Source organism: Saprolegnia parasitica (genome assembly GCF_000151545.1).
Source record: "Saprolegnia parasitica CBS 223.65 unplaced genomic scaffold supercont2.30, whole genome shotgun sequence".
NCBI lineage: Eukaryota > Oomycota > Saprolegniomycetes > Saprolegniales > Saprolegniaceae > Saprolegnia > Saprolegnia parasitica.
In genome coordinates, this window is record NW_012156424.1 from 353,479 (window position 1) to 373,127 (window position 19,649).

Below are 19,649 nucleotides of genomic sequence, written 5' to 3' on the forward strand. Positions count from 1 at the left end.
AAGTAAGTGGTCACAAAGAATGTTATCTCGATTGCATATCGCGAATGCAATAATTCAACAACCCGAACATCCATTGTGTTTGTTTATCCTCGAGCATGCCCATGTGACCGTGGTTCATTCTTGCGCGCGATACCTCTGCGAGTCGTTCTATGGCGGCGTGTGGATGGCCCCGCCAGTCGTACAAGGCGAACACCGTCTTCGTGCACGTTGACGTTGTGAATGTGTGGGTATCGTCGTCATCTATTAGCTGTGCGTGGTTATCTATGCCTTCTTGGCCTTGGCGGCGTCGTCGGGCTTGGCCTCGGACAGTGGCTGCTTGCTGTTCTCGACCTGCTTGGTCGTCGTATCCTGCTTGGCCATTTCCATCTCGTTCGCGTGCGCGTACTCTTGGGTGAGCTCGCTGCCGAGGTGCGGCGCCCAGCGGAAGAAATTCAAGAACGAGTACGCATACGACTTGGCGACCATCTTGAACGAGCCGTACTTGGTCGTTGGGACGGGCGTCATGTCGAGGCAGACGACGCCCGGAATCGACATCATATCGGAGAAGCCCATGCCAAAGACGACGGCACCCGGGCCCCACTCCTTGACGTACGACGCCAGCTATACCCTTAAAGTCATTTCATCGCTTGAAAGGAGTCATGATACCTGCTTGGCGATAAGACGCTTGTTGACAATGTGGGCGCCATAATAGTTCTTGGCGTCGATCCAGCGCACGGGCACACCGTTGATGACGACCGGGTCCAACAGCAAAATGTCGGGCGAGATCACGGGCCGGCCGTAAATCTTTTCTTGCTCGACCCAGAGATCGTCCTGCGTCCTGGTATCGGATGAGAAACAGCCTCGTTGATGATAGCGTACTTGACGCGGATGCCTTGCGACTTGAAGAAATGCGTCAGCGTCGTCTCGAGCGAGTCGGCGCTGTACGCTGGTTGGCCCAAGAACGGGTCGCTGCGGTGGATGCTGTCATAGTGCGTCGCCTTGTTGAGCTCTTGCTGGTCGCGGTACCGCAAGCTCGCCGGCGTCGCCAGCGCTTTCTAAAGTCGTGACGAGTCCATGAGTATCAACTTGATACCGAAAAACGATCGACGCACCCGGATGGCCTTGGGCGAGAAGCCGCGGGCTTCAAGGATGATGCGGAGGAGCGACACGGGCGGGTAATTGTGCGAGTTGCTCAAGTCGATCAAACTCTTGCCCGCGTCGTACTCGGCGAGGATCTTGTGCTTGTTGCGCTTCACGCGGTGCGTGTTGACGAGCAGCGACATGCGCAGCAGCTGCTTGCGCAAGTTGAGCGTCACGTTGGTCGTGATGGGCAGCATGCGCAAATACGACTCGACGCGCGTCACTTGGTGGTACTTGAGTCGGCGGAACGTCTCCTGCTTGAGGAGCAGACCCGCGGCCTACAACCTCATTCCATACAGTGTGTCTTTGCACAAGGACAGTCGTCGACCTGCGTCTCGAGCAGTTGCGGAATCGGCTGCACGTCCCAATTCAGCTTGTGCACACGCATGTCCCCAAACCTAGCATCGAGCATGAGATCTGTCATCCTGCGTCGTTGTCTATAGAAGTACTTGTCCATGGCCGCGTCACGGAGGCGCTTGGAGACGCCTGTCTCACGGCGCTCGCCGCGAATCGCGAGGTGGATCGACTCGTAGACGACCGACATGGCAAAGCACGGGTCGAGGCCGACGGCGCGGACGCCTTCCATGACGGTCAGCGCCGGGTCCTTGCGGCCCACCTCGAGCGACGTGAGCGACGGGATGCGTGGCTCAATGCCTACCGAAAGGCCACATTATAGAAAACGATGGCGGATAGATCCAAGTACCGGCGAGTCGCATTTCCGTGAGGAGCGCGAGAAAGATGTCGGCGCGCCACACCATGGCTGCGCGCGAGAGCCAGTGCAGGTACGTCTCTGGCGGCACAAACTTGAGTGTGCGCAGCGCCTGCAAGACCTGCAGCGCGCCGTCTTCAAAGTGCGCAGTGTGGCAGATCGCGAGAATGCGCTCGTAGTCCGAGGTTGTGACCTCGAAATCTTCGTGCAAGAGCAGGTTGAGGACGCCGATGGCGTCAATGGCGGCGCCGTTGCGCTCGGCGGTCTTTAATATCAGGAGCAGCGTCTCGCGGTCGATGGCGCGGCCGTTGTGCACCATGTCGCGCGCGATCGCGACGGCCTGCGCCGAGTCGCCGACCTCGCAGCACTTGGCGATACCCGGCACGAGAAAGGACGCGTCGATCGTCGGGTTGCCGTGCTTGCGGTACAAGTCAAAGAGCTTGAAGAACGAGTCTTCGTGGTCGTCGCTCGTCTGCTTGAGCATGGCCGTGATGTGCACGGGCGCCGGCAGCGACTTTTGCAGCGCGGCAATGTTTTCGAGGAGGCTAATCGTCTTGGTCGCTTCTTCGACCAACGGCGAGATCTTCTTGACTTGTTGTTGTGGTGGTGGTGGTGGTGGTGCGGCGTGGCCTTTTCGACCTTGGTGGCCTTGGTATCGACGACTGCTGCCGCTGCCACGTCCGAGCCTACGTTGGCATGGATTTGCATGAAGCGGCGAGGCGCTGCGTACCTTCGACAAGCGTGGCGTCGGCAATGCCATCGGTCGACGTCGCAGATGGCTTCTTGCCCTTGCGCTTCTTCTTGCGGTGGCCGTGCACAGGGACAGCAGTCGAGAGTGCGCGCAGTGGCAGAGTGTGCAGCGGCTGGTAGCCCAGGGCGCGGGCCGTCGTGGCCTTCGCGAGCGCGGCCACAGACACGCGAAGCATCAGGATCAAGTGTACGAGCCCAAAAAAAGATGCCCGTCTCGTCCAATCGAGTCGAATGTACCCTTTCGGGCGACAAAGCACCCTCTTTTAGATGTTGAAGACCCCTTTATGACAAATATACGATCCATGGATTGACCAGATGCCGTGGGTTTGTATGGAGGAACATTGAAGTGCCAAAAAAGGGTATTGCCGCTGCAAAGAAATGCTGGACATGGTGGTTGCCGTCAAGGGCATCGCGAGCCGCGCTTGGCGCCGTATCGCGCGGAGACCATTGGCATGCAGCGATGCTGGATACGATATGAGTTACTATTGCATAGCGCGGTTATAGCCTCTGCATCATTTCGGTTCCTACGGACTCTAGTCGGCAACACGAGTCATGGCGTGTCACCTTGGGGCATCACTAAAGGGACCTTGCTGTGAAGCGAAGCTATTGCACTAATACACCTACGGTAGGTGTTTGATGCGTTGTCAATGGTAAGATAGACATAGGGCACTGCACTTGGACCGATGGTCGTGATGCTCGGAGGAAGGGGATCCGATATTTGGCGATGCACGAGGTAGTGGTCTTTGATGCCACCGACGCCACTTGTAATGCAGCTACCGATCACGTACCATACAAGGCCTTGGGCGGCGCTCTAACATCGAGGCGACATTGGGGCGTGAGGTGTGATGATGCTCAGCGGCCCTACTTTAACCGACCACGAGGATAAAACGTATATGTAAAACCACCAAGCCCAACCGAGCCGCTCGTATTGGCTCGTAAAACAATATTTTATCCAATCAGATGTTTTACCTTTGACCTCCATCTATCCGGAGAGACCGGTTATCGTCCAGCGCGTCCTCCTTGAGCAGGATGGCTCATCGGATCGAAGAGGAACTTGCCATTGTGTGTGAGCCTCGCACACAGTAATGGCAAGGGCATACAGATCCTCAAGGTGTCAACTAGCTTTGAGAATATTCGATGTAAATGCATACGATTGCGCGCAATGCACGGGGTTGCGGCGCCTACTTCAAGGTCGCCAATTGCCACTCAACATGGATGTGCAACGACTATCAACCGAGCCGTGCGGCAAGCTGTACTACTCATTTTCCAATCGAGCATGACCGAAAGCAGCGTCGCGACGAGCTACGAAGAGCTCAACTGCTACCACTTGCTTGAAACCGTGGTCCAATTCGAGGACGGCTCCGAGGTCTTCCAGCCCACGCTCAAAGAATCCGAGCTCTTCCGCCTCCTCCGCGCACTTGGCGTCGTGGACGCCGAGGCGGCGCTGCCGGAGGGCCAGCTCGGCCGCTTCGTCAACGCGTGCCTCAACAGCGTCAAGATTAAGCGGACATGCGAAAAGTACAGAAGCGTTGACGTGGTTGCATGCTACGGCAAGCAAGCAGCGGTCGAAGCGGACCTGCGCGCGCAAGGCTGGTGGCCGACGCGCCTCGAAACGTACTTGCATGCGCACCACGAAGGCGTGTATGCGATGCTACTTCCCGAAGCGAGCGACCGTCCCAAGCTCGTGCTCTTTACGTGGCTCCTCGACCCGTCGTTTTCGCCACAGCGCCTGCGCGAGCGGGCGACTTACGCGCTGCGGTTTCTGACGCTATTGACGCCAATCGTGCGCTGCTGCATCGGTGATGCGGAATGGGATGTGCTCGAGCGCGCCGACGACGAGGCGCGCGCCGGGTCGTCTCGAAAGAAGCATGCGGTCAAGTTTCACGTCCGGACGTCCAAGGACCTGGCGGAACGCATCTCGTGCGACGTCGCTTCGGCGCCAACAACGGTGACGCCGGGCGACATGCTCGTGGCGGCGACGGAGGTGGCGGGGGTGACGATGCACCTCTCGCACGACCACGACATTCGCCAAACGTCCGGATCGATCTCGGTCGCGTCGCCCGCCGCCTTTGCAACGTGGCTCTTGGAGGCGACGACGACGCACCGTCTCCAGATCCGAGTGCAGCTTCCGCGCAATTGCAAGCGCGCGGTGCTCGAAGCGATGAACTTGCTGCCGACGATGCAGCTTTCGAGCACGACGAAGGAAAGTCTCCTGGGCGACCTGCGCGTGCACGCCAAGGCAGAGGCAGCCGCGCAGCTCGCGGCGATCGAGAATCACGTCGTCCAAGCTGGCGCCAAACGCCTCTGCGTGCACGGTGCCATGACGGCGGCGGACGAAGCGGACGCGCACAAGGCGCTGCTGACGCAGAAAAGGGCACTGGCGCTCTCGCTCGTAGACGTGGTCGACCTTCCGACCACGTTTCAGCCGCCCGTTGCCGACCTTGTCAACGCCGAGTACGCGCGCCTTCTTGACGAAGATCCGGACGTCCTCGCAGCCGCCAAGCGAACGTCGTCGTCGCTGTTGACCGACATGGCTACATCGGCCAGTCTCGAGTTTCCGTTCCTCGCGAAGCACAAGGTCGAGATGGAGCTGGTCTTGCTGCGCTCCGAGAGCCTCCTTCGCGACAACTACGACGCGTGGTGTCAAGAGATGCGCGCGTTCCTCCACAGCGAGCCAGTCGTTGCCAGTACGACGAACCAATGCTTCAACGCGCTGGTCGGTAAAGTCCATTGGAAGACCACGTTGCGGTGTGCGAAGGAAGCCATCGTTCACGAAGCATTTGTCGCTGCCATCACGGCGGCGAACGCAAAGCACGCGCCAACGGATCTGCTCTGCGTCCATCTCAACGACATCAGTAGCGACAGCCACGTCCACTTCCAAAAAGAGTACTACGTTGCGGGGGGCGCGACGCAGCTGACGCTGACGCCGGTCAGTGACGCATCGCTTGGCAGCCTCAAGCTGCCGCGGGACGCACACGTGGTCGACGCCGCCTTCGTGGCGGGACCGCGCACGTTTGTCATCGTCGTCTTTACGCGGCACGACAAGACCCATGTGCAGTCGTACGAGGCCAACGGCGCGCGGCCCATGACGCGACTCGTGGCCAGAGAATTTCCGACGCTCGTCGAGCGCTGCGATTTTGACGCGGCGCGTCGCCTCTTGGCGCTCCAGCACACGGCCACAAAGGTCGACATCTTTGCCTTTAACGAGTCGTTCAAGGTCGTGGAGCGGGCGCATCAGTTCGACTTGCTTCTTTTAAGTCCTAGCGCGCCGTACGCTGCCTTTCATTTGCTTGGTGGCGACAACCCTGGTATCTTCGTCGTCGGGGACGACGGCTGTGCCCACGCGTACCACTTGGGCACGCATCAGCAATCCAAGCTCGTACCGGCCTTTGCGACGCCAGAGACAAAGGTCGTCAAGCTCCAAAACGGCGCGTTCATGGTGTGCATCGAGCCGCTGGACAACGAGAATGACGGCGAGTGTGGTCGTCGTCTTCGCCTCCGTGCGTTCGAGATTCCGACCCACGCGGCGCTGCCTTTGGTCACCGAGGTCGCGCTGCCGATGCCGCTCCAGTGGTCGACTGTCCAAGCCCGCGCATCTGACGACACGATCGTGCTTCTTGACCAGAGCTCAGGTGCCATGATGGTTCTCAAGATGAAAATCGTGATCGGCAAGCTCGGGTTCGAAGTCTGTCCAGCGGCGCCCGTGACAGCCAGCGAAAGCCACGTGCTCGCGCCGCTTTGTCACGTCTTTGAGAAGTTTCCTGTCCAAGCGGCCATGACACAACACGGCGACGACCGCAATCGCACGGGGGACGAGGCGGCGGTCGGGGGACGAGGCGGCGGTGCCTTGTTGCCGACGGCACTCCAGCTGCACGTGCAAGCGTCGTCGTCCCAGCGCCGCAAGACGGTCTCGAAAGTCGTCGAGTCGATCATGAGGGTACTTCGCACGCTCAACGAGAGCCTCGCGTCGCTCTCCCTGGCCAACAACTTGGTCGTGAACGGAGAATTGGCGTGGGCAACGATGGCGCTTGGGCGCTGGGTCCTCGAGCTTGTTGGGTCTGTGGCCGTACCCATCTGTCGCTTGCGCGACAACGAGCTCGAGCTATTGCGCAATGGCAACGTGGTCACGCTGAGTCAGTACGCCGAGGTCCATCAGATGGTACCGCAGATCCTTTTCGGGCCGTCGAGCTACATTCTCAAGGCGTGGTCCGGCCCGATTGTCGTCATCACGTCCATGGGAAAGCCGTCGACGGGCAAGTCGTACTTTCTCAACCACCTCACTGGCAGCTCGTTTGCGGTCTCGGGTGGGCGCTGCACGGACGGCGTCTGGCTCGCGCTACGCCCGTACCGTGATGCGCTTGTGGTCGTCCTCGACTTCGAGGGCCTCAGGTCGTCTGAGCGCAGCACACAAGAAGATACGCTCCTCTCGGTCCTCAACGCGGCTATTTCGCAGCTCACGATCTTTCGCATCGACATGCGATTTGGCAAGGACATTGACGCAATGTTTTCCAATTTTCAGAAGGGCATCTCGATGCTCAAGGGCGATAACCGACTTTTCAGCGGTCAGCTCTACATCAACGCCAAGGACATGAACCCCGACGACGCCGTATCGGTCATGGACGCGTTCACAACCAAGCTCGCGCGTCTCCTGACCGACATTCCAGCCGTCACTGTCATGTACGGGGAAGACATTCTGGTCACGGATTCCGCACCGCCCAACCGTATCGGCAACTACGACGGCAGCTACTGCTACGGTCTAGCCCAAGCCTCGATATGCTTGGCCGAAGCGCGGGACAGAATGACGTTTTCAAGCGGCGCCGACTTTCACGAGTTTCTTGCCCTTGTCCTTGCCAAGCTCGTTCGGCGCGATTGGACGTCAATGGACGACAACATCGCAGCAGGCAAGACGGTGTGGCTGCGCGAGCAGCTTCGCTTCGCGCTATGCAACGGCAAGCTCGATGCAGCCAGCACAATGGCATCGCCAGAGATTTGGGCTGCCGACGACGAGACGATGGTGGCTCAGCGCCAAGCGATGGGCCTGGCCAACATGGTCGTGCCCCGCGATACCGAGATCGACTTCGGTCTGGCGTTGGATGGCCCGACAGACTCGTTGGCCAACCTCTCAGTGGTCAAGGCGACGCTCCTCCATAACATGGGACGGTACGCCCGGAGACGCCGCGATGATGATCCTCTCATCACGGCGCCGCGTCGCGTCGACCACGAAGTGCCGTTTGATGTGCTTTGGAAGTACATTTTGTGGCGCCGTGAGCACCGTGTCCGCGCCTGGTTCGAGTCGCTCGGTGGCGCAAGCCGCCAATTGCTGCAAGACGACTTGAACAATTGCGTCGAAACATTCAAGCAGCTTCTCCGTCGATGCGAGCACACGTGCAGCACGTGCAAGCTTGGGTGTTTCGAGTCGTTCGTACATGGCCATGCCGTGCCCCACGATTGCGGCGGGAGCCACCGCTGCGAAGGACGCTGTGCCCACTGTAAGGACGACGAGCCCTGCGGCGCCCACGCGGGCCACGCGGGTGCGTGCAACTGCGGTCAGATGAGCCACACGTGCTCGCAAGTGTGCCACCTCGCTGCCGCCCGCAACTGCGACGGCAACTGCCACCTCAACGTCGACCACAGTGGGCCGCATGTCTGCAGTGTTTCGGAGCACCTCTGCCCCGAGAAATGCGAAGCCGAGAACTGCCGAAACGCGTGCAACCACGGACTTGGTGTCGCACACGTGACGCACTCGTGCGGCGAGCGTCGCTGCCAGCAACGCTGCAGCTACGTCGGCTGCACTGCCACTTGCGCCACGGACGACCACTTCCACGCTATCAACGCCCTGCACTCTTGCGGCATCGAGCACACGTGCCATGCCGAGTGCTCAGCCAGCGGCGTTTGCGAGCTCAAGGTCCAGCAGGAGACGATGACGGCGCAGGTTGACGGCGCCAGCGTCACGAGTTATCACCAAGCTAACAACGCGTTTCGGAAAAAGTGCAACGTCAAGATCCAAGTCAACTGTGTCGAGCATAATGGCAAGCCCCATCGCTGTGACGCCAACGTGCACACGTGCGACGCGCGCTGCCCGCGCTGCAACTACTACTGCACAAAAGCGTACGGACACGAGGGTGCGCACGCAACGACGCATGGCACCATGGCCTTAGCCATGGATGGATGTCGCTCAAGCGGAGCTCGAGACTGGCGGCAAGGTGTCGCCGAGACATGTCCGTTCTTTTGCTCCAAGCTCGGTCGCGGCCATGTCCACTACGTCCCATGCTCGCACACATCGGTTGACGCGTGCACGTATGCGGCCATGGACGGCCACCGGCACAGCAAGATGACGCTTGCCTCCAACCCGACGCAGCCCATGGACGAAGTGCTCCATGACACGTACTGGACGACGCTGGGGTGGGAAGACCCAGTCTCGAGCGCGCTCGAGCGCGATCACTTTGGCTTGTGCTCGTACGAGTGCGAGGCGCCCAAACACAAGGCAAACTACGGTGGCAAGTCGCACTGTGTCTTGGGTGCGCGGCACGAGCCAGTGGTCGACGTGACGACCTTGGCGTCGACTCAATCGCTTGTCCAAGGTCACGTCTTCAACTGCCAGCACGTTGCCGCAAAGGGTCTGCACCACCACGTCTTCGTGCTTGATGCGTCCAGGTCCATGAGTGGAGAGCCGTGGACGGCGCTCACGGCGGCCTTCCACGCGTACCTCGCGCAGCAAAGCCAAAGCTGCGCCGACATTGTCTCGGTCGTCACGTTCGATCGTACTGCCCGCATCGTGCACGAGCGCAAGTCGCTCGTCGAAATGACCGACACGTTGTTGCCATTCGCGTGTGGCATCTCAACCGACTACGACGCGGGCCTGCGCAGCGCCAACGACGTGCTCTCGCGCAACGACCACGCGACGTACACGCCCGTCATGCTCTCTTTTCGGACGGCGAGCCAAGCCATAACGCGACTGGCACTGCAATGGCGCAGCACATCGCCAAGACGTACAACATCTATAGGCTCCAGAGCTCGTGCGTCGGCTTTGGGGACAGCAAGGCTGGGCCCTTGAAGACTCTCGCATCGCACCTTGGCGGCACGTTCACGAAGGCGCAGTCGGACTCTGACTTGCTCGCGGCATTCAAGAAGATCTCTGTCGCCGTCCACAATAACGCAGGGCAGATGATGGCCAAGACGGCGACGACGGAACCGGTGTAGACGACGAGCAAAAATATTCCAAATGCACATTGCATGAAGTAGCAATCTCTGAGCTTGAACCACACACTGGTGGCACCGGTGTCACTTGCGCTGCAAGTATCGATGGTGCACTCAAGTTATATAATGCCCGCTCTATACACACCGTGGAGACGTTGGTGTGGTGGGGTGTCGACTTAAACCTTCCCCGCAGGCTTTAACCGACTGTGAGGATAAAACGCATTAACCCACCGCGTGAAACCGAGCCGCACTGATTGGCTCATGAATAGTCATTTTATCCAATCACATCATTTTGCTTCTACGTCCGGTTATCCGGAACGATGCGAAAGACCCGCTGTCAAGTTAAGCGCGTCCTCCAAAACTGCTCGCTTCGTGTGTAACACCACGTCCATGCGTGGCGGACTCGAGACGGCTGAGGAGAATCAGAGCATCGTCGCCTTCGGCCGGGCTTGGCGCGGCCAAGTGCACGGAATGTGAGGTCGGGACCTGGCATGCGGAACGAGCTGCGGGGAAAAGGTGATAGCAATAGCACGTGTTTGCGACAGCAGGTGGCGTGCCTTTCCGCGTGCGTGCGAGCCCCAAGCGCTGCCCCTTGCCAGCCTCGGCCGAGGAATCAGCTCCCGACGCGATCATTGAAGTGTGCGGGTAGCTACAACTACAACACTCGTGCGTAAAACGAAAGGAGCCATCGTGTTGATAAAAGCACTCGGGTACGATGGCGCGGGGTTGTCTCGGCGCGGAAAAGCCGCCGGTTGCGTTAGTGTGGCGGACGAACTAGCTCATGGACACGTACAGCAAGGTCGCAACCACCGAGATGATGCACATGGTTGGGAACATGCTCGACTTGTGCTTGCCCGTCTTGTACTCGGCGCAGCGGTCGGCTTCGTCGACACCTAGAAAACTTCATGGAACAACAACCTCAACGGTCGTGCCTAGGCTACCGCGAAGGGCGCTCTCGATATGCATGCCGCAGCCCGACCTAATTAATTTCATCAGCATAAGTGGCAGGCGCGATGGAGCGTACCAGGTCGGCTTCTGGCACACGCCACACGTCGTTCGGCTGCACATCACGTCTCGTATCACTGAATCTCCCACGCAGCATTAAGATGGCATGTACGGCCATACGAATAATGTACGTCCATTTTCTGTACATTGATTAAAAAACGGCATTAAACTATTGGAACATACATTGCGGGTCGAATGTACTGCAATGTGGCGCCTGGCCTTCGACGCGATGCCATTGGCTGATCCTGGCAGCGGCAGAGTGCACGTGGTTGCGAGGCTCATACTTGCTTTGTCCTCGACGTCCGCAACACGATGAACCCGACCCGTACGCGCAGCTGGTTCGCAGTAGCTCACGGCGGCTCTCTGCGTAGCTTCGGAACTCAAGAGCCTCTCCGAGGCCTGCACCAAGCTCTGGAACCTCGACGACAACCGTCTCGTGCCCAACGAGGACTACGAGATCAACCTCCAGCAGGGCAAGTCGTCGTACCAGCCAGGCGACATGGCGCCCGACAACCTCTTCAAGTTCGTGGACCCCAAGGCGCTCCAGAAGAAGACATTCAAGCTCTTCATGGACCTCCTCGACAACTACGAGCGTGAGGTACAAGCATGCACCACACGTTCGAAGACTTATGGACGGCGCGTAGACGGGCGTCGCCGAGACTGTGACCCGCCAAGAGCTGCGCGAGAACGAGCTCTTCATCAACGCGATCTGCGAGACGCGCGTCATGAAATACGCCCTTGCGTACGACAATATATCGTGCGCGCGTATCCTCAGATCTTACACGTGACGATGCAGGTGGCTCCAGGGCAACCGCAAGTTTACCGGCAACATGGACGCGTTCAAGCGCAAGCTCCATGAGATTTGGTTCGGCCTCTACCGCCGTGAAGTCTCCAACGACTCGTCGGGCTTTGAGCACGTCTTCATCGGCGAGGTCAAGGACCATCAAGTCACGGGTTTCCACAACTGGGTCCAAATGTACCTCGAAGAGAAGGCTGGCCGCCTCGACTACCTCGGGTACATCAAGCCCAAGCAGCGTGGTCGTTCGGTCATGGAGCCGCACGAGTACGAGCAGCTCATCACGCTCCAGTTTGCCTGGGAGAAGGAGGTCAAGCCCGTCTCGACGAGGTATCCGAGACCGCTCCGACGTAGCTCATGATTGTGGTGTAGTTTGATCGGCGTGAGCCCCGAGTTCGAGATGGCGCTCTACACCATGTGCTTCCTCAACGGCACGGAGCTCAACGAAGTCGACCTTGGCCCGTACAAGGTCATCATCAAATGCTTCTCCATCGGCCGTGGCGAGCAGTAAGTCCTCGGAGGGTTAAAGCAGCAGAGAGTTCATCGACTACGTAGCGCCAAGATTGGCTCGTCGTTCCCGGAAGCCTGCCCGTTGACGGAGGAACAAGCCGCGTCCAAGATTCAGGCCATCATCCGCGGCAAGGCGACGCGCGCCAAGGTCCCGTTGACGCCTGCACCGCAAAATGGCACGTGGAAGCCGTCGGCTCCCGCTGGTGCCCCTGCGTGGGGTGCGCGTCCTGCGGGCAACCAAGCGACGAACGATGTCCCGGCGGCGCCGCAGCCGGCGGCCACGGGTGCGTGGGGTCAGCCTGCCGCTCGGCCTGCTGGCAACGCTGGGGCACCCAGTCGCTTAACGACGCGCTTCCCAAGACCCAGCCGCGCCCTTAAGTCGAATGTTTATAGCTCAATACACACGTGTAAGATTTTGTTTGCATCATCATTTGAAGTTTTGCGATCTTGAAACGGCACAGCATGTACGCCCTTCTAGCGCTGGCCGCGCTCGTCCACGTCTGCGCGGGCGCGATATCGGGCATTAGCGTGAGCCCGCATAGCACCAGCGCCGGCGCCATCACGCTGGCCGACGTGGCGCTCACGACGTCGATGGCGATCCCGATCGGCGGCAAGCTCCAAGTGGCCTTTCCCGCCGGCTTTGTCCTGGCACCGACCGCGCTCTCTGGCGCCACTAACATCGACGGCGCCGTCTCCACAGCCGGCACGACGCTCGTCGTGACTGTCGCGACGTCGGTAGTCGCTGCTGGCGCCGTCTCGTTCACCGTCGACGGCATCACCAACCCTGGTACCCCACACATGCGACGACTCTACAACCGCATCGTACCGCGTAGGCGCCTCGACGCTCGCCGCCTTTACCATCACTAGTTTGGACGCGGCGTCGGCAGTGCTCGAGTCTGGCAGCGGCGGCGGTGGCGCCGTCATCACGGAAGGCGCCCCACTCGTTGCGACGTTGACGCTGGCCAACACGACCGCGAGTGTCACGTCTCGTTGCACGCTTTCGATCACAACTTTTCTGACGCTTCCGATCGGCGCCAGCTTCCGCGTAGCGTTTCCTTCGCGCTTTACGGTTGCCCCCACGCAGCTGACGTTTCAAACGGGGTTTGCGGCCACGACGACGCTGCTCTCGTCGACGGCGTCGTCGGTGCGATGGTCCTCGCCATGTCGTTCGATCCTAATGTTACCGTTCACTAGGCCACGATCACGATTGGCGCGTTTGCGTTGGCGCCAGGCACGTACGGCTTTACGCTCAACGGCATCACCACCCCGGGCTCGTCCTGCGACGCGTACTACATCGAAGGGTGCTTGGTAACGTGGGAGCCGTACACGGTCTCGACGCTCGACGCAGCGCAGAACGTCTACGAGTCCATATCGGTGCCCGGGAGTGCGATCATCAAGTCGCACTTGTACTTTGGCCGTGTCCGGACGCTCGCGACGACGCCATCGACGTCGACGTCGGCCACGATCCTCTTTAATACGCTGCTACGGATCCCAAGTGGTGGCAAGGTCCTTGTGACCTTCCCGGCCGGGTACGCGATTGCGGACCCCGGCTGGACGCTCTCGGGGTGGGTCGGCCTCAGCGCCGCGAGCACAGCAACCATTGCGGGCTTGACGCTGAGTATCACGAGTGCGACCGCCGTCGCCCCGATGCTGGGCATCCAAGTCACGCTCTCGGGCGTCACGACGCCGCCGCTCAACACAATCGGCACGTACACGATCGTGACCCAAGACAGCGACGGCAACGTCATTGAAGACGCGGCCAACATTGGCGGTGTCGGCTGCTACTTCCTAAACGAATGCAGCGGGCATGGCGACTGCACGCTCATGAGCTCCAAGTGCATTTGCAACGCGGGGTGGGGCGCCCCGACCGACATCTCGATCGGCAGCGCCCCCGACTGCTCGCGACGTACCTCCAGTACACGTTTTTGTGGTGTTGACCGGGTCTTTCGATGTAGGAACATGTCCGTCGGGGCTCGCTTGGAACGACGTCCCCACGGCGCCAACCGTCGCCCATACAACGCTCATGGAGTGCAGCAACCAAGGCGCGTGCAACCGCACCAGCGGTGTATGCAACTGCTTTCCTGGCTACACGGGCAGCGCCTGTGATCGCAGTACGTACAGAAATACACACACAATGTGTGACAAAAGACGTGGGGGGTCTAGTGTCGTGTCCCAACGACTGCTCGGGGCATGGCGCCTGCTTGAGTCTGCAAGAGATGGCGACGCTGACGACTGCTGTGCCAGTCACGAGTGCCACCACGTACTCGGTACGAAATGCCACGAGTTGTATCGAGTCAAGCGCGTAACGTAGCTATGGGATGCGACGCGCATTTACGGCTGCGTCTGTGACTCATCGTGGCCTGTCGGACTGGGGGCCGGCCAAACACGCGTGCCTGAGTGGTTTGGGGCCGACTGTTCAATGCGTACTGCAACGTGCGAGCCATCGATGTTTTGAAAATGGGTACTGACTAGGTCACTGCCCGAGTGGCGACGATCCCATGACGGCAGCGGACGAAACCAACTGCGGCGGTGTTGCGGCGCCTGGCGGGGCGGTCGGGGCCGTTGGCAACCTCTGCTACAACGAGTGCTCGGGCCGCGGCGTGTGCTTCTACCAATCCGGCCAATGTCGGTGCTTTGACGGCTTCGAAGGGCTCGCGTGCAACATCCAAAACGTCCTCGTCGACGATAGCAACCGCAGTGCGCTCGCCATCGCACTCGCTGGCTACTGATAAATCTATCCTGTACATTCAAGGCGGTGCAATGCCAAGTACTAGGCAGATGTACATCCTGCATCGCTGGCTCGAACGGTGGCTGAATGCAACGAGTGTGCTATAGTCCGATGGAGGAAGAGAGACCGAGCATCCATCGGGCTGCTGCCGTCGACGCATGGCGTTCAGATGGGACGTGGAGCACTCTTTCTTTTACGTGCCGACGATCGCAACATTCTCGAGGTTCTTTCAAGTCTACACGTCAGCGTGTACTGACTTGGTGGGAAGCTGCATGAGCGTTCCAACGCTCCGCAGTTGTGCTGGGACACCTTCTTACGGTCATTGACGTCGGCGGCGACTGGAACGATCGCCGGCTCGACACGTGCTGGGCTCCGTGGGGTGCTGCAGTGATTACGAGCACCTTGCGTTTCCTGAAAGCGCACCCGGCGTCCGACTTGCCGGGGCTTCTGGCGTCGTGGGTCGTGGCCATGGCTCGGACGCTGCCGACCTCTGGGGCCATTTCAGCATGGATCGACCCCGCGGGACGCTGGTCCAACCCAGCTTGGACGCGCTCAACATCCTCATGCTTGTCGCACCCGAGAGGCTCCCAGCGTTTCCAACAGCGTGGGCGACCGCGCTGCCAGCCCTCAGCGACATGCGTCGCCCTTCTCGCTCTCTCGACCCGGCTAGCGAGATGCTCTTTCCGTTTCTTACAAAGCTCATAGCGCTCACGAGCGACGCCTCCTTGGACAGCTTGCGCAGCAGTGCACGTCGACGCTTGGGGCTGTCCCACCGCCGACGCGACCGAGTACACCCTCGATTTCCACGGCATGGTTGACGCCAATTGGATCCCCCAAGACGACTATGATCTCGCCTGCAGCTACCACGTCATATGCCACGGGCTTGAGAAGGCAAACTGGACGTTTTTCCCATTGACACGCTCGACGAAGCGCTGTCAGTTCTTACGCCACATTGTCGACGCGCGTCCGACGCGCCTGAAGTGGATGGTGCGCCCTGACGTGCTGGACGGTGACGCGCATCCGCAAAGTGCCCGATCGCGCTCTTGTGCATGATGCCGCAGCATCACTGCACTATTCTGCGGACGACCGCAAGCGTCTAAGCGCCTGCGCAGCCCTCTGTAGTAGGAACAGCGTCGGAAAAACATCTAAGTGTACTGCACTCAAGAATTAGCAAGTCCACAAAAGAGCATCAAGAAGTCAAACTCAAAATCCATTCCAAAATAAATAGAGTGGTTTCTGTCAAGTTCTAGATCGTCACACATGCCGCAGGACAATGCTCAGCTGCGCTGCGGTTGGTCGCAGTGTTGGGTCGGTCTGCAGACACTGCAGCGCGATCTCGCGCACCCACGACGGCACGCCCACGGCCGCAAACGTCGGCTGCAGCAATCCCTGCGTCACCTGCGTCATCACGTACTGCTGCGTCACGGGTCGGCCGTGCGTCGGGTGCAGCACGTCTGCGTACGGCACCTTGTGCGTCGAGAACTCCGAGAGGAGGACCCCAAACGAGTAAATGTCGGCCGCCACCGAGTAGTCCGTGCCGCAAATGACCTCGGGCGCCATCCACTGGTACGTCCCGACGCCGTTCGTGAGCTGCCTATCGTCGTCGTGGACGTGGACGCTGCGCGAGATGCCAAAGTCTGTGAGTTTTGTTCCCTTGGTCGAGTCCAAGAGCACGTTGCGGCTCTTCAAGTCGCGATGGACGATCGGCGCGTCGCTCGTGTGGAGGTACGTGAGACCCTTGGCGATGCTGAGAATGCAGGTGTGCTTCTGGTCCCACGAAAACTCGTCTGGCGAGTGACGACCGAGGTAGCTGCGGAGGTCGCCGAGGTCCATGTACTCGACGACGCACTCCATCTCGACGGGTCGGCGCCAGCTCGCACCCACGAGCGAGACAATGAACGGACAGTCCATCCTACTCACAAGATGTGAGTACGTATACAACACACGCAATGGGACGTACTCGGCCATGAGGATGATTTCGTCAATGAACTGCTGGACCGCGTCCGGGTGGCGGTACAACAATCGCTTGATCGCGACGGGCTCGGAGGCGTACGTGCCGAGCCAGACTTCACCGTAGGCGCCAGACGCGAGGGGCTTGTCGCTTGTGACGCGGAGCTCGGAGAGCTCGAGGCGGTGCTGGCGCAGGCGGGAGACGTCAAGGAGGCCGTCCGAGCTGTCGGCAGTCGGCATCGTGCGACCCGTGGAGCTGCTGTAGTAGCTGGATAGGGTGTTGGCAGTTCGGCGCTTGCGGTAGCGATGAAGAATGCAGCCAAGAATGAGCAGTAGGAAAGCAGTGCCAACAGTAATGGCAGCAACGACGGTCGAAGTCTCTATAAAGAACTTGATTTGCCGTCGTTGACGGCGTGTAGAGTCGTACCGGTACGCTTGGATAACTGCGGGCTCGCGACGCACACGCGCACGGTAACGTTGGTCTTGCCTGCCCAAAGCGTCTGAACGGATCCGTCGATGGCACCACATGCGCCAGTGTCCACGGAGACGTCGCGTGTGATATGGAAACCCTTAGGGTCGACGTAGCTGCCATTCCACGGCTGGAGCTCGTCGAGGGCAGCAAAGGTCTCGGGGGTCATCGTGAAATTCGTCAGTGGACAATTTTTGCAGCCGCTAGAACGGAGTTAGAATTCGTCGTCATTTCAGTCAAGAGAGTCAAAAACTGGAGGCTCTTTGAGAGGTGGACACCCGCAATTGTCGCTATGGGGTTGTTATCGAGGCGCCTACAATACCGATCATTGTGAGCTGGCTAGATTGGTGCAAGTTGTCGTAAACGTACAAGAGAGTTAGCTGGTTCCAGTTGCGGTCGACGACTTCATCGAGAAGGTTCGAGTCCAAATTCCTAAGTAGGTTTTGAATCAGTCTAATGGCCACCTCGAAGCCACGTGTACAAGAAAGTAAGGTTCGTGGGGAGGTAGAAGAGGTCCGTGAGCGCGTTGGATTGGAAGGCTCTAGTGTATGTGAAAATGAGCTGCCACGACAGTATCAACCAGGGTATGGCACTTACAGCGTGTGCAGCGTCATGGGCAGTGCTTTCGGGATCGTTTGGAACGCATTGTCGACGAGAATCCTGTTTCTTCCGTAAGCCGCATACACGTACATAATTCTTCTACGTACAGCTCTTGTAGACCCGGTGGCCATTGAAAGGTGAGCGGAATCACACCCAAGTTGCACGTTATGAAGGCCCTAGTTATCATTAATATCGTCCTCGGCAATCATCGGGAATAAGCCACTTACATGGCGATAAGGTGGGCAATTGTCGCCGGTGCAAATTCGTCCAGATAAATGTCCGAAATGTTGGAAAAACCCCTAAACGTGTGTGCGTACATTAGCATGATTCGAAGCATAGGCACGGAGAAACGTACAGCTTGAGAAGCGAAGTTGGCAGCACTAAATCTTCGACCCACATCGTCGACGCATTGTAGAGTGCCCTGTGTATACGAGCATGAGCGACGTCCTGGAGTTCAAAGCGCGCACAGCTCCTGATATGGAAACATGGTCAAATTACCGAGACCAATGAAGCCCGTGAGGTTGGTTGCGTCTTGCGGCACTTGCTTGGACGATCGAACGCAGGACGTGTTAACGCTGCAGATGGGTGCGGACGGCGAACACAATCCATCCGCAACGAGAATGTTGCCGACCGTGTAGTTATGATACGGGCAGACTGCACCAAGCACGGCGGCAGGGAGGAAAAGCGCCCGAAACCACTGCATGGCCAAATTGCAAGTGCCCAACGAGCTACCGGCACATTTAATCGTCCGATGTGATTACTCCATGCACCAGCCGCTCGCGTTTACGATCGCGACGTCACGAAACAAGTCATACATCGGATTGTAATCGTACAATAATGTATATAATATGTACACTGTATACATTATTGTACGATTACAATCCGAGGAATACCGGTACAGTATAGTATACTGTACCGGTATTCAGCCTGCGCGTCGCAAATTGCGGTGCGAAGAGGAAACCGGCTGCTTCAAACTGAGACTCGGACTGTTGGTACAATTCCAACAGAACCTGGCTTGTGTGGACCCATCATTGCTGTGATGGATCCACACAGCTTCTGCACGGCCGTCCGATCGGAAGGCTCCTAGTTACTAGTACGTTTATGAAACTGTTCCACACGATTGCCGTCTTGCGTTATTGGTCTTGCGTGCGACATTTCGTCTCATATCGAAAACCGATTTCCACGGCATACAGTGCGCTGCGCTCGAGGTACTGGTGTGTCCATGAGTGGATGGGTTTGGGTTTGTACTTACAACGCTGGTCATGTATCCCAGCGCTTTTAGTTGTGGCGGCGGATATTGTTCAGCTTGAAACAAGGGTGGCCTGAACATAATTAATAGGAAGAAATACACTAAAAATGAGCTCCGTTTTGCATTGCGATCATCCAAACGACGAACACACCTCTCACATTTACCGGTACTATCGTTGGCTATGTGCCTTCTTCGTCTCTCTTGTGTCATCGGCAGCTGCAGCTAATCTGTACTGCCTCGGGAGGTCACAATACGTACCGGTATGCTAACGTTATTCAATCTCTCTCGATCCTGACAAGCACTTTGGATTGGTGCAAATGCAACTCTTTTTTACTAGTTTAAATGGAAGATTCTGGCCAATCAAGTGCTGTTTTTTCTAAACATTACAGCCAATCAGAAGCCGCACGGAAGGTTTTGCGGCCCAGAGCGTGTTTGGTCAGAAGCGAGAGATGGGCGAGCGCGGTCTCAGCATCAAGACCGACGGGACCAAGCATGCGTGGGAGTCGGGCGGCGCCGATGAGTTCCCGCAGCTCTGCGAAGGTTGCCTCGGCGAAGACCCGTACGTGC

The 19,649-nt window shown here is 58.7% G+C and overlaps 7 protein-coding genes across 7 annotated transcripts in view; 4 read left to right on the top strand and 3 right to left on the bottom strand.

Annotated features, from left to right (window-relative positions):
* Positions 1–200: 200 nt before the first annotated feature.
* On the bottom strand, positions 201–2,754 carry SPRG_07579 (hypothetical protein; the record flags this gene model as incomplete). The annotated part of the gene is made up of 9 exons (XM_012346713.1): positions 201–600; positions 646–817; positions 859–1,034; positions 1,092–1,397; positions 1,448–1,517; positions 1,569–1,773; positions 1,823–2,414; positions 2,468–2,514; positions 2,559–2,754. 9 exons carry the CDS (start codon positions 2,752–2,754, stop codon positions 262–264), a joined length of 2,103 nt encoding a protein of 700 aa, XP_012202103.1. The 3' UTR covers positions 201–261.
* Positions 2,755–3,854: 1,100 nt separating this feature from the next.
* Positions 3,855–9,778, top strand: SPRG_07580 (hypothetical protein; the record flags this gene model as incomplete). Its single annotated transcript, XM_012346714.1, has 2 exons — positions 3,855–9,491; positions 9,554–9,778. 2 exons carry the CDS (start codon positions 3,855–3,857, stop codon positions 9,776–9,778), a joined length of 5,862 nt encoding a protein of 1,953 aa, XP_012202104.1.
* Positions 9,779–10,458: 680 nt separating this feature from the next.
* SPRG_07581 (hypothetical protein) lies at positions 10,459–10,873 on the bottom strand. Its single transcript, XM_012346715.1, has 3 exons — positions 10,800–10,873; positions 10,717–10,754; positions 10,459–10,668 (listed from the first exon to the last, which is right to left on the bottom strand). The coding sequence occupies exons 1-3, from the start codon at positions 10,841–10,843 to the stop codon at positions 10,550–10,552; spliced, it is 201 nt and encodes a 66-aa protein (XP_012202105.1). The 5' UTR covers positions 10,844–10,873; the 3' UTR covers positions 10,459–10,549.
* A 219-nt stretch (positions 10,874–11,092) lies between these two features.
* Positions 11,093–14,829, top strand: SPRG_07582 (hypothetical protein; the record flags this gene model as incomplete). Its single annotated transcript, XM_012346716.1, has 13 exons — positions 11,093–11,105; positions 11,152–11,378; positions 11,425–11,522; positions 11,577–11,906; positions 11,949–12,083; positions 12,132–12,370; positions 12,565–12,873; positions 12,920–13,230; positions 13,281–13,992; positions 14,042–14,197; positions 14,250–14,353; positions 14,398–14,509; positions 14,559–14,829. 13 exons carry the CDS (start codon positions 11,093–11,095, stop codon positions 14,813–14,815), a joined length of 3,003 nt encoding a protein of 1,000 aa, XP_012202106.1. The 3' UTR covers positions 14,816–14,829.
* Positions 14,830–14,972: 143 nt separating this feature from the next.
* Positions 14,973–15,914, top strand: SPRG_07583 (hypothetical protein; the record flags this gene model as incomplete). The annotated part of the gene is made up of 5 exons (XM_012346717.1): positions 14,973–15,063; positions 15,110–15,269; positions 15,320–15,453; positions 15,560–15,801; positions 15,843–15,914. The coding sequence occupies 5 exons, from the start codon at positions 14,973–14,975 to the stop codon at positions 15,912–15,914; spliced, it is 699 nt and encodes a 232-aa protein (XP_012202107.1).
* A 154-nt stretch (positions 15,915–16,068) lies between these two features.
* Positions 16,069–17,004, bottom strand: SPRG_07584 (TKL protein kinase; the record flags this gene model as incomplete). Its single annotated transcript, XM_012346718.1, has 2 exons — positions 16,069–16,726; positions 16,748–17,004. The coding sequence occupies 2 exons, from the start codon at positions 17,002–17,004 to the stop codon at positions 16,069–16,071; spliced, it is 915 nt and encodes a 304-aa protein (XP_012202108.1).
* Positions 17,005–19,531: 2,527 nt separating this feature from the next.
* Positions 19,532–19,649, top strand: part of SPRG_20415 (hypothetical protein) — a gene marked incomplete at both ends in the record, with an annotated part of 777 nt that continues 659 nt past the window's right edge. Inside the window, one exon of the mRNA XM_012346727.1 lies at positions 19,532–19,641. Coding sequence (XP_012202117.1) covers positions 19,532–19,641 — 110 coding nt within the window. The remainder of the gene's footprint in view (positions 19,642–19,649) is intronic.

Coding starts and splice junctions, on each gene's coding strand:
- SPRG_07581 (XM_012346715.1), bottom strand. CDS start 10,843: ATGTGCAGCCGAACGACGTGTGGCGTGTGCCAGAAGCCGACCTG. Junction 10,755..10,799: donor GTGTGCCAGAAGCCGACCTG/GTACGCTCCATC, acceptor GAAATTAATTAG/GTCGGGCTGCGGCATGCATA. Junction 10,669..10,716: donor TATCGAGAGCGCCCTTCGCG/GTAGCCTAGGCA, acceptor GAAGTTTTCTAG/GTGTCGACGAAGCCGACCGC.